At 40.6% G+C, this 13,815-nt stretch overlaps 1 protein-coding gene across 1 annotated transcript in view; it reads left to right on the top strand.

Moving 5' to 3' along the window:
• Positions 1–13,012, top strand: part of LOC118638828 (zinc finger protein 347-like) — a 33,690-nt gene extending 20,678 nt beyond the window's left edge. Inside the window, 5 exon segments of the mRNA XM_036274958.1 lie at positions 4,753–4,879; positions 9,638–9,711; positions 10,326–10,599; positions 11,216–11,493; positions 11,496–13,012. Of these exon segments, the coding sequence (XP_036130851.1) occupies positions 4,753–4,879; positions 9,638–9,711; positions 10,326–10,599; positions 11,216–11,493; positions 11,496–11,870 (1,128 nt within the window). The 3' untranslated portion in view covers positions 11,871–13,012.
• The last annotated feature ends 803 nt before the right edge of the window (positions 13,013–13,815 follow it).

Here is a 13,815-nt window from a genome sequence, read left to right as displayed (position 1 = left end):
CTCCTGTCCGTGGGCCGATGCTTTAACCACTGAGCCAAACCGGCCAGGGCACCCAAGGATATTTTTTACATTAATCTTCAGATAGAGCAGGAGAGGGAGACACATCAATGGGAGAGAGACACATCAATTGATTGATACCTGACAACCCCAACTGGGGCCAGGGACAAACCTCAACCAAGATATGTGCCCTTCTTTGGAAATGAACCCCAGACTCTTGGACCGTGTGCAGAGTTTTTACTGCTGAACCATACTGGTAGGGCATGTTGATCATTTTGAATATATTGTGTCTAGATTAGATGCTGAGCTCTGTATCCTTTCCACTGCTTATCATATGTCAAAACTTCCATTGGTACCTAGTCAATATTATTCTATTTCCCTTGTGCAGTGGGTAAAGATGTCAATGATCTTAGCAGTCAGAACCTAGTTGTGTGAGTTGGTCTAATGTTCAATGTTGCCTCCCATATGTCGGAGGGGGGGAAAGGGAATGAACAAAGAAACAGACAAACACAAAAGACAGGGTATAAGACTGCAGCGCCGAGTACTGCGTCGTTTTTTGGTTTTTGTTTTTTTGTTTGTTTGTTTTTTTTTATCCTCACCCGAGGATATTTTTCCATTTTTCGTACAGATAGAGTGGGAGGGAGAGAGAGTGAGAAACATCGACGTGAAGGGACACATCGAGTGGCTGCCACCCGCACGACCAACCAGGGCCGGGGACAAACTGCAACCGAAGTACGTGCCCTTAGCGGGAACCGAACCCGGGTCTCTCCGGACCGCAGGCCGACGCTCTAACCACTGAGCCAAACTGGCCAGGGCCTGCGTCATTTTATTTTTATATTCTCTATTTACATTAGGCTAGGTCCCAAGAATTCGCTGACTTCACCCTTGTTATAATCAAACTATTCCTTAATCTGTAAGGTCAAAGAGTTCCTTGGGAGTCAACCATATCCCGTTTGTAGGCATATGTTATAGCATACTTGTTTGCAAGGTATGTGCTCTCCAAGGTTATGGGAACATTCCAGAGCTTGTTTGCAAGACATCTGGGTTCCTTCCAAGTTATCTGTGTGCAGAGTAACAAGGCTTAACTCTAAAAGACCTTACAGTTCAGCACCTTATTTTTCCCTTTATGGGATTTGTTGAATTAGTGACTGTGAGCCACAGAGGAGCTGTTCTTCTCAAGTCCGTGTTGTCCATTCTCTGAAAGTATATATGTGTAAGTATGTGTGTGTGTGTGTACATATATATATATATTTTTAATCCTTACCCAAGAATAGTTTTGCATTTATCATTAGATAGAGTGGGATGGAGGGAGAGAGAGAAAGAGAAACATTGATGTGAAAGGGACACATCTACTGGTTGCCTCCTGCATGATGAACCAGGGCCGGGGATGAACTGCAACTGAGGTACATGCCCTTGAGTGGAATCAGTCCAACCCGAGAGTCATTGATCTGTGGGGCTGACGCTCTAACCACCTAGTCAAACCATCCAGGGCCGTTCTGTGAAAATACTGAAGCATGGAATAGATTCACCTCAGTAGGTGAAGTCACTTGATCAGTATATTTCAATAGCTAACTTTTTACAAAGGTTTTTGCATTGAAGATTTCTGTTCTCTGTTATTTCCTGAGAAAAGAGGAAGGAAATGTGCCTCAGAAGCGTGGGTGATGTGAGCTGATTAAGGGGCTGTGTGGACACATTTGGAGGCACGTTCTCTGACTGGAACATAACGTCACCTGAGAAAACAACCCTGAGCTGGAGCAGGACCAAGACAAAATGGCTGCTTCTCAGGTAAAAGATGTGTTTTGGGTCAGAGGCTGTGTCTGCTTTGCCTCTCACATGGGTGGATTTAGAACCTGCAACCATTATTTCTCCCTTTTTTTTTTTTATCCTCACCCGAGGACATTTTTCCATTTTTTTTTACTTGGAGTGCGAAGGAGAGAGAGGAAGAGAGAGAAACATCGATGTGAAAGGGACACATCGAGTGGCTGCCACCCACACAACCCAACCAGGGCTGGGGACAAACTGCAGCCAAGGTACATGCCCTTAGCGGGAACCGAACCCGGGTCTCTGTGGACTGCAGGCTGACGCTCTAACCCCTGAGCCAAACCGGCCAGTGCCATTATTTCTCTATTTCTGATGTTCTTGCCTAGTGAGGTTGTTTTCCCTGACTTCTTTTATTCCTTTTTCCTTGAGATGGTCAAGGTCAGCAGATTGTATGCTTCTCCTTTGTCCCAGAGCCTGTTTTGCATTCAGTTTCTGCAGGCTCCCCCAGGTCAGGAAGCATACCTGCCTCTAATTAGTGACTTTCAATTGTTGCCCATGTCTAACATCCCTATTGGGATTGGGGCAGAGGCTCGGGTGTCAGTGAAATAGGGAAACGTAGGTTTTAGATTCAAGTGGCTATAGCACCAGCTCTGTAGATCAGGGTAAGAAAATGCACATTTACTGCTCAGAGTAACTCAAAAAGTTCTGAAAAGAGCAAGAAGAAGAGAATTGCTCAGTAGATTAGTAGGAAAGACTTACTATTAAAATGTACTATTAAGCCCTGGCCGGTTTGTCTCAGCGGTTAGAGCGTCGGCCTGCGGTCCCGAGAGACCCGGGTTCGGTTTCCGCTAAGGGCATGTACCTCGGTTGCAGTTTGTCTCCGGCCCTGGTTGGTCGTGCGGGTGGCAGCCACTCGATGTGTCCCTTTCACATCGATGTTTCTCTCTCTCTTCCTCTCTCCCCCTCCCACTCTACCTGAACAAAAAATACAAAAATGTCCTCAGGTGAGGATAAAAAAAATAAAAATTAAAAAAAAAAAAAAAATGTACTATTAATAGCCTATAGGCTGGGCTGATGTGGTTCATTGGTTAGAGCATTGGCCCGTGCACCAAGGGTCTGCAGTTCAAATTTTATTCAGGGCAGGTACCTGAGTTGTAGGTTTGATCCCTGGCCCTAAATGAAGCATGTAGGGGTCGCAAGCAGTTGATGTGTGTCTTTCACATCTATGGTTCTCTCTCTCTATCTCTTCTTCACTCCACAATGTCCTTTCCCTTTCACACTTTGTAAAAATCAATGGAAAAAATATCCTCTGGTGAAGATTAACAATAGATAAATGTAAATAAATGTACTATTAGCATACAGAATATAAGTGGTATGTGTGGATTGACATGTGCCAAAAGTTTACTTGTGATCATTTTCACAGAATAATTTTGTTATTTATTATTTTTGGCCAGTGATGTCACAGCAGTGAGGACGTGTCCTTCCTTGTGCCTCAGTCACATGATATCCACGCTCCAGTCCACCTGATACTCACTGTGTGTGGTGCTGTCTGCACTACAGAGCTAACAGTTTCCTTGTATCAGGACAGAGTTTCTAGTAGGTATTTAATCGGAGATGTTAAAAAAACCATCACATTTCATCTGCAAACTTCCCTCTTCTTAGTTTCTGTTTCCTTTGGAATATGAAGTTCCTACTTTTCTTTTTCTTTATTCATTTTTAAAGAGAGAGGAAGGGAGAGGGAGACAGAGATAGAAACATAAATGAGACAACATTGATTTGGTGCATGCCCCCCACTGGGGATTTGGCCCACAACCTGGGCCTTGCACTGACTGGGAATCAAACCAGTTGCGACTTGGTTCATAGGTCCATGCTGGACTACAGCCACACTGGCCTAGCATGAAGTCCCTCCTTTTATTTCCTAGAGATCATTGGCTTTTGAAGTGGGAGTTTAACCAATCACACCTTATTCCTGTCAATTTTCATTATGTTTTACACTCATTATCACTTTGTATTTGTAGGAAGTTTGTTAGAATCGTAATCTTAATGTATGATCAACTAAATTTCTACAATATCCCTCCACTAATAATATGTAAAAATTTTCAGAAAAGAATTCAACTAATAACAGGTTTCACATTTTCTCCATTATTATGTGAGTTCCTCTACTTACTGTGTTTATAAAACACCAAGAGTATCATTCATGTATATATTCAGAGATTTATGGAATCTCAAAATCTTGATTTTAGTGAGATGAGAATTCTGTTTTGTATCCCTTTAATACTGTACATAGTTCTCATGTGTGCTTGTCTCTGTGCATACAATTTTAACATTATTTGAGCTTTTTTTGTGTGTGATAATTATGATTTAAAAACAATATATCTATTTTATTGATTTTAGAGAGAGATAGAAACATTAATGAGAGAGAACCATTGATCGGCTGCCTCCTGCCTGCCCTCTACCGGGATTGAACCAGGAACTGTCAGTCCTTGGACCACGTTTAGGCCATTGAGCCACACCAGCTGGGCAAAGTATACAATTTTTCTTTTTCTGTACTATTCAGAAGGATGGCACATGGACTTGGAGACAATGGCATCACAGGTAAAAAGTGAACTTGTGAACCTAGGCCTCAGCTGAGAATTCCTGAATCAGAATCTGTATTTTTAGGAAAGTGCCGTTCTTGCCCTGGCTGGTTTGACTCAGCAGTTCGAAGATCAGTCCTCAGACCAAAGGGTCTCGTGATTGATTCTGGTCAAGGGTTAAGTTTAAAGTGTATTTTCCTGAAAAGTAAAGTGTATGCAGTACATATTCGAACACGTGTCATCTCCATTTCTCAGTTTTAGAAAATACAGTAGAGAATATCAATGAGTCAAAATCATCTTAACAGATAATTCCAGATACTCTCCTAGGTCAAAACCAGTTCTCCTTACACTGTTTCCGTTTTGGGTGACATTATGAACTCTGCTTGCAGTCCCTTGGTGAATGTGTTTTTCCTTCCAGGGCCCGCTGACCTTCAGGGATGTGGCCGTAGACTTCTCTCAGGAGGAGTGGGAATGCCTGGACCCCGCTCAGCAGACATTGTACCTGGATGTGATGTTGGAGAACTACAGGAACCTAGTCTCCCTGGGTGAGGATGACTTCCTTCCAGAGCTCCTCCTGCAGCTGCTGGGTGTATTTCCTTTGTTATTTCAACATCTTTTGGGGGCTTCTGCTTTGTATGGTAGCCTGTCAGAGTCTTGCTCTCAGGGAGCCAATTGGTGGTTTTCTGGTGCAGAAAGAATGGCTTTGTGATATATGTGAGTTAGGAACTTGGTGTCTGAAACTTTACATGTTGTCTAGAGTAATTAAGGTGCTATCAGGAAACAGTATTTTGGAAAATAATTTTCCATAATCTAATATTCTACCATGTCTTCTCACCTGAGGACAAACTGCACTGAAAATGGGAGCATCTCTATCAAAACTCAAATTCCATTTTCTAATAAATATGTCTTTCTGTCTCTAAGTCAGTCCTGGTCATCTTTTTGGAGCAAATTTCAGAGCATTTGGTCCATGTCTGGGGTACTTTTAGTTGGGTAGAACATCGTCCAAATACACCAAGATTGCCGGTTTGATCCCATCCAGGGCACATGCAAGAAGCAACCAGTGTTTTGCATGAATAAGTGCAACATCAAATCCATGTTTCTGTCTCTCAAATTCATAAATAAATAATATAAAACTGTATTCAGAAATCAAGAGCACTGAGATGTGAGGAGAAAAAAGATAATGTCTCTTTACCCAGGGAGGTGGGAATGAGGAAGCAGGTGACACAGGTGGTGAGAGGTCCAGAGGACCTGGAGGAAGCCAGACCTTCAGTATGGTTGGGAAACTGTGCTTCAGTGGAAGCATTTTGAGAGCCCCGGTGTATGTCTGTTGCTGTTGTAGAGCGACAGCTGCTCCCCAGCATATGAAATGCTCCCACATCCCCTCTGGACTCTGCTTCTGCTATAGGCACATTGCTGAGGAATTGTATTTTAAGCCATTATTTTTAAAATATTTTTTCTTTATTGATTTTAGAGAGAGAGCAAGGGAGAGGGAGAGACAGAGACAGAAACATCGATGAGAGAGATCATCAATTGGCCACCTGCATGCCCCCCACTGGGGATCAGGCCCACAATCTGGGCATGTGCCCTGACTGTGAATTGAACTGGCAACTTCTTGATGCATGTGTTGAGCTGAACCACTGAGCCACAGCACCCATGAGGACATTTTTCCATTTTTTATTCAGATAGAGCAGGAGGGAGAGAGAGAGAGAAACATTGACGTGAAAGAAACACATTGAGTGGATGCCACCCCCAGGGCCCAACCAGGGCCTGGGACTAAACGCAACCGAGGTCAATGCCTTTATCGGGAGCCGAACCTGGGTCTCTCCGGACCGCAGGCCAACGCTCTAACTACTAAGCCAAACTGGCCAGAGGTAGCCTGTTTTTTTTAAGTTTTCTGTTTGTGTCTTGTAAGGAGTTTATGAAGTAAGTGTTTGAGATTCTGAATTTGTTCCTCAGATCCCAGGAACACTGGGGACATGTTCTCTGGTTTATAATTTCTAATAATATTGATGTTTCTAAGATAACCCTGAAAACTTCGGACTCAATGATTTCTTCAAAGCACAGTGCACATCTTGAAATGAGAAATGCTCATTTCCTGTGTCATTCAAAACTTTGTTTTTGTGACAAAAAAATTAATATAAGAAATTTTTAGTCTGTCTTGTTCTATTTCTTTGTATTGCAATAGTTTAACATATTTTTACCTCAGAGTTTTTCAATACATTACTGATCTCAGAGCATCAGCCATTTGCAGGAAAGTCTCTGTTGTTGGCCGATTTCTTCATCACTCTCATCTCTTAATTCTCTCTTATTCAGGTCAAAGCTACCTGGACTGTGTGCTGTGTGTTTATACTTTCTAATCAGATATTTTCCACATTTGTGGTTGCATATTCACTAGTGCTGATACAACATAATGCAATGTGCTGCTTTGGTAAGAAGTGAGTTACAGAATAATCAGGCACTTCATATGTAGGAAAGGGTTTAGTTTCTCATTTTAAGTTTACTACAGGCAAAAGCAATGATGAGGTTTTTCATTTGCTTTTCTCAGCACAACTTTTTTTTCCATTTTTTCTTTTTTTAATTTTTATTGATTTATTTATATATTTACTTACCTTTATTGTTGAATGTATTACAAGATGTTCTTCATTTTTCCTCCATTGACCCCCTCCTCCCCACTCCCACCCCCCTCCCACCTATTGCCATAGTGTTGTCTGTGTGCTTTGGTTATGCATATATGCATATAAGTTCTTTGGTCTCTTTCTTCCCACCTCCCCAAACTGCTGTCTCTTTGAGGTTTGTCGGTCTAGCAACCCTAGCAACCAATTTGTTCTTCTTAATCCTTTCACCTTTTTCACCCATTCCCCAAACCCCCTCTCATCTGGCAACCAAGAAAATGTTCTCTGTATCTATGAGAATGTTTCTATTCTGCCTGTTCATTTTGATTGTAGGTTCAGTTGTCGATAGATACGTATTCATTGCCATTTTGTTTGTTCATATAGTTTATCTTTTTCTTCAAAAAGACCCTTCAGCATTTCATATAATAATGGTTTGGTGGTGATGAACTCCTTTAACTTTTTCTTGTCTGGGAAAGTCTTTATATGGCCATCGATTCTAAATGACAGCTTTGCAGGATAGAGTAATCTTGGTTGTAAGTTCTTGCTTTTCATCACTCTGAATATTTCTTGCCACTCCCTTCTGGCCTGCAAAGTTTCTTTTGAGAAATCAGCTGACAGTCTTATTGGAACACACTTGTAGGTAACTAACTGCTTTTCTCTTGCTGCTTGTAAGATTCTCTCCTTGTCTTGAACCTTTTGCATTTTGATGATGATGTGTCTTGGTGTGGGCCTCTTGGAGTTCATCTTGTTTGGGACTCTCTGTGCTTCTTGGACTTGTATGTCTGTTTCCTTCACCAAGTTAGGGAAGTTTTCTGCCATTATTGTTTCAAATAAGTTTTTGATTACTTGTTCTCCCTCTTCTCCTTCTGGCACCCCCAAGATGCAAATGTTGTCACGCTTGAAGTTGTCCCAGAGGCTCCTTACACTATCCTCATTTTTTTTGGATTTTTTTTTTTTTTTTGCTTTTCTGATTGGGCGGTTGTTGCTTACTTATATTTCAAATCGATGGTTTGCTTCTTGGCTTTACCTACTCTACTATTGAATCTGTGTAAATTATTCTTTATTGCAGTTAGTGCCTCCTTTGTTTCTGACTGGTCCTTTTTTATGCTCTTGAGGCCCACACTAAGTTCGCTGAGGCCCTCACTAAGTTCATTGAGCATCCTTATAAGCAGTATTTTGAACTCAGCATCTGTTAGGTTCCTTATCTCCATTTCGCTTAGTTCTTTTCCTGGAGATTTTTTCTGTTCTTTCATTTGGGACCTGTTTCTTTGTCTCCTCATTTTGGCTGCCTCCCTGTGTTTGTTTCTATGTATTAGTTAAGAAGAGATATGGGGCTAGCTGAGACCAGATGGTGCTTGTTTGAAAGAAATTTAGGAAAACCTGAGACAGGATCCGAAACAGGCCAATCCTATGGTTAAACAACTGCCAACAGCTTGGGTGGGCCTGAAAGTTGGGTGGGGCAGGCGGAGCCTCAGGGACACAGCAGGGCGGGGCTACCAGTGTGAGCCAGGTTGCTGGAGTTCCAGATATGGCGACTGTCTACCGCCCAAGGGAAGTGCTCACCAAAGGAACAAAGCTCTCTGCCAGCACGTTTGTCCTGGAGAAACCCCCCTCTCCAGCCCTCGCTCAAATGCCAAACAGCTGTTCTTCCCTGTATGTCTCTGGTGCCCCTCAAGCTGCCTCCCCTTCAAGCTGAGAGGGAGTGAGTCTGATAAGTCCATGTACCGGCCCTTTAAGAATAGCTGCCTTGGGCTCCAGCCACCTCAGTCTCCCTGAGCCTCAGTTCACGCTGGTTTTTCCAGCCAGAAATTATGGGGACTTGTTTGTCTTCCTGACACTGGAACCCTGAGTGTGGTACATGGTGTGGGACGGGGACCCCTCAGTCCTCAGAGAGGACCTTCCCAGCCGAGGTGTCCTCCTAATTTTTATCCGCCACACATGGGTGTCGGACCAGCCCGTTCCCCTCCACCCCTCCTAACAGTCTCAATGTGCCAGCTTCATTAACTTCGTAGTTGTAGGATTTCCATTCAGCTTGATTTCAGGCAGTTTTTCTATGCTCTTGTTTTAAGTTAAAGAACTCCCTTGAGTATTTCCTGCAATGAAGGTTTTCTGGTTGTAAAATTCCTCAGCTTCTGTATATCTGGCAAAATATTTCTCCTTCATATTTAAAGGATAACTTTGCTGGGTATATTATTCTTGGCTGATAATATCACTTTTTCAGTCATTTGAATATTTGGTTCTACTCTTTTCTGGTTTGTAGAGATTCTGTAGAGAAGTCGGAGGACATTCTGATGAGTTTTCCTTTGTAGGTCACTTCCTTGTTCCTGGTTGCTTTGAGAATTTTTTCTTGGTCATTAACTTTTGACAGTGTTAGTACAATGTGCTTTTCTGAGGGTCTTTTTGTATTGAGGTAATGAGGTGTTATGTTTGCTTTTTGGATTTGGCCATGTAGTTCTATCCACAGGTTTGGGAAGTTCTCATCACTGCTTGTTTGAATAGGCTCTCCATTCCCTTCTATCTTTCGTCTTCCTCTTGGTATGTCAGTAGTTCTTGTTGGTTTTTCTGATGTAATCAAACAGTTTCTGTAGAGCTGGTTCATTTATTTTTAATGTTTTTATTGATTTTTTTTAGAGAGAGAGACTTTGATCTGCTGAGTACCATGAATGTGAAACTTTATTTCATATCTTTCAGCTATCTTATCTGAGGACAACCAGTCCTTTCTGCAAAACTCAAATCTGGAAGATTTATTCCCTGAAATAATACTGGTAAGAAATGGAAGGTATGGCTTTTATAATGTACACTTAGTGAGAGCCTTGGGATTTGAGGAAGAGTGTATGATGATAAGGTGTGATAATATGTACAGAAGTAACCTGGGACTGTTGTTTATAATAAAATTCTTGTTACCTAAAGAAGTCACAGATATTACACATTTGGGGATGCCCCCAGTTTAGGTCAGTTACATCTGCAGATCAGTGTGTTTCTAAATGTGATGACCAAAAGCAATATTTGTCGAGTATTAGATCAGAAATCTGGAAAATCTAGAACTCCCATCATCGATGCTGCAAAGAATAAGAATAGTTTACAGTGTTGTGTGGGATTAAACTTTCAGTCAGTCATTTCTGAACTTTAGTAATTTATAATGCACATATGAAATTTCAATGTGATGAGTTTAGTAATTCCTTTAATAAGGAATCATTATACTACTATTGAGGAATAATTGTTTTTTGAATCAAACTTCTGTTATTTTATTAAATGTAGGAGTTTTTTATATGCCATCAGGTTTAATATGCATTACAGAAACGTTATTTGAGAATAAGTATACATATTTAAGGAAATTATAGCTGTCACTAAAGGCCTTTCTGTCTTCAATGAATACCAGAGTGTATATAATGAAGAAAGAAGTTTTCAATGCAACGCACATGGGAAAAATTTTAACCAAGAGTCAAATCCTAATAAATGTCAGAAAAGTCACCTTCCAGAGAACCATTATAAGGATGGAAAAGTCTTTGACCAAAAGTCAAATCCAAATATACATCAGGGTATTCATACAGTGGAAAAGACAAACAAACGAAGTAAATGTGACAAGTCGTTGCAGCAATATTCACATCACACTGAATGGCAGAATATTCATACCAGGGAGAGAGGCTACCAAGGTAATCCGTGCTGGAGGGTCTTCAGTCCAACGTTTAGTCTAAATAGATTTACGGAAAGCCATATAAAAGAAAAACTTTATAAATGTCATAAATGTGGTAAAATATTTAATTCCTTTAGATATATTCGTGTACATGACAGAACTCATACGGGGGAGAAGCCGTATAAATGTAGAGAATGTGGCAAAGCTTTTAGAGAGTCCTCATACCTTCATGTCCATAATAAAATTCATACTGGAGAGAAGCCTCATAAATGCAAAGAATGTTGCAAATCCTTTGGGTGCTCTTCAAACCTTCATCGCCATCAGAGAATTCATACCGGAGAGAAGCCTTACCAATGTAGTAAATGTGGCAAAGCTTTTACGTGCTCCTCAGTCCTTAATCAGCATCAGAGAATTCACACAGGGGAGAAACCATACAAATGTAGTAAATGTGGTAAAGCCTTTAGGCATTCCTCAACCCTTATTAGACATCATAGAGTTCATACTGGAGAGAAGCCTTATCATTGTGTTGAATGTGGCAAAGCATTTAGGAATTCCTCACTCCTTACTGCACATCAGAGAATTCATAGTGGACAGAACCCTCATAAATGCAGTGAATGTTGCAGAGGCTTTGTGAGGTCTTCACACCTTAATTGCCATCAGAAAATGCATACTGGAGAGAAACCTTTCCAATGTGGTAAATGTGGCAGAGCTTTTCAGTGCTCCTCATACGTTAATCAGCATCAGATCATTCACACGGAGGAGAAACCATACAAATGTAAAGAATGTGGCAAAGCCTTTAGCCAGTCTTCAAACCTTACTGCACATCAGAGAATTCATACAGCAGAGAAGCCTCATAAATGCAATGAATGTGGCAAAGCCTTTGGGAGGTCTTCAAACCTTAGTCGCCATCAGAAAATTCATAGTGGAGAGAAGCCTCATAAATGCAATGAATGTGGCAAAGCCTTTGGGAGGTCTTCACAACTTAATCGCCATCAGACAATCCATATTGGAGAGAAGCCTCATAAATGCAATGAATGTGGCAAAGCCTTTAAGAGGTCTTCAAACCTTAATCGCCATAAGAAAATTCATACTGGAGAGAAGCCTCATAAATGCAAAGAATGTGGCAAATCCTTTGGGAGGTCTTCACACCTTAATCTACATCAGAAAATTCATACTGGAGAGAAGCCTCATAAATGCAAAGAATGTGGCAATGCCTTTCGGAGGTCTTCAAACCTTTATCGCCATCAGAGAATTCATACTGTAGAAAAACCTTACCAATGTGGTAAATGAGGCAAAGCTTTTAGGTGCTGCTCAGACGTTAATCAGCATCAGATAATTCACATGTAGGGCAAACTGTACAAAGGTAAAGAATGTGGCAAGGCCTTTAGGCATTTCTCAAACCTTAATGAACATCGTGATGTTCATAGTGGAGAGAGGCCATATCATTGTATTGAATGTGGCAAAGCCTTTAGGCAATCCTTACACCTTAGTGCAACTGAGAGAAATCATCGTGGAGATAATCCTTATGAATGTAGATAATGTGACAGAGCCTTTAATGAGTGTTCAAATCGTTAGGGACATTAGAAAAGTTCATACTGGAGATAAATTTTACAGACGTAAGGAGTGTAGTAAAGTCTTTTACGGGCACACAAAATATATACTGGAGAGAAGCCTTAGGAATGAGTACAATATTGCAAATCTTATGAACACCATTCATGTCTCATTGTTATTTGACACAGTTCATACTGGAGAGAGACATAGATGTCAGAATGTGCTAAAGCCTCTCATTGGCAGTGGAATCTTACCACACATAAGGTAATTCATTCTAGAGAGAAGTCTTACAAGTGTCAAAAATGTAGCAAAGCCTTTATCGGCCCCTCAGACGTTACTAAACACCAAAGAATTCACTGTAATGCACATGTTACAAATGTACATAATGTGGCAAAGCCTTTAATCACTCTTCATAATTTACTCATCATTAGATCATTCCTAGTGGCGAAATACTGTATACAGATTTAAGTATTTTGGAAAAACTTTGTTTTTTCATATATACCTTAGTAATCATCAAATAGCTCATTCTTGACAGGATCCTTATACATGTGGAAAATGTGGCCAAACTTTTATAAGTGATACCCTACATGACAGGAGACAAATTGTAGTGGAGAGGTCTTTCATGTGTAAATCATGTGTCAAAGCTTTTAAATGACATTCATGCCTTACTCTATGTGAGAAAATAATATATACTGGGAGGAACTTTACAAATGCTCTACCACATCGATGTTGCTCTCTGTCTCTTTCTTGCAAACATTTGTGCAGCAAACATTTGAACATAGAACGCAAATATCAATGGACATAAAGGGAGAATTGACCTTGTGTTATTTGTATTCTTTGCTTTCTGTTATTGGAGTCAAATATTTGTCAAATATTAAGGATACGAGACCCTTACAAGATCTGTGATTTGCAATTATTTTCTCCCATTTGATGAATTGTCTTTTTACTTTTGTGATAATGTCCTTGGTAGCCAAAAGTATACATTTTGATGAGGATTAATTTATCTTACTTCATCTTTGCGTTTTCTATTGTTGTCATATCTAAAAATCTGTTGACAAATTGAAGGTCATGAAGATTTAATCCTATGTTTTAATCGAAGAGATTTGTCTGTTAAGTTATTACATTTAGCTCCTGTGTAGCTTATTATGCCTTGTCTAAATTGTTACCATATTTATTTAAAACACTTTCTGACTGAGGGTCCCTAACTAAAGACCACTGTTTTTTTTGAGATAGACGTGCACTGAATGAAAAATAGTCACTGGTAAAAAATCCGATTCAGCCCTGGCCTGTTTGGCTCAGCATCGGCCTGTGGTCCCAAGAGACCCAGGTTCAGTTCCCGCTAAGGTCATGTACCTCGGTTGCATTTTGTCCCCGGACCTGGTTGGCCGTGCGGTGGCAGCCACTCGATGTACCCCTCTCACGTCGATGTTTCTGTCTTTCTCTCTGTTCGTCTCTCTCCCTCCCACTTTACCTGAACAAAGAATGGAAAAATGTCCTCGGGTGAGGATTTAAAAAATTGGATTCATTATACATTTATAGTTTTTAAAATCGTTGAATACCTTAGGGTGACATTGGTTAATAAAATTATGTGAGTTTCAAGTGTACTATTGTAAGTGACATTGTCGCAATATTGTACTGTGTGTTTACCATGAGAAGTCAAGTGTCTTTTCATTCACATTTATCT

Source organism: Molossus molossus, unplaced genomic scaffold (genome assembly GCF_014108415.1).
Source record: "Molossus molossus isolate mMolMol1 unplaced genomic scaffold, mMolMol1.p scaffold_m16_p_21, whole genome shotgun sequence".
Classification (NCBI taxonomy): Eukaryota; Metazoa; Chordata; class Mammalia; order Chiroptera; family Molossidae; genus Molossus; species Molossus molossus.
Note: the sequence above shows the minus strand (reverse complement) of the source record. Positions and strands in the feature narration are given on the sequence as shown.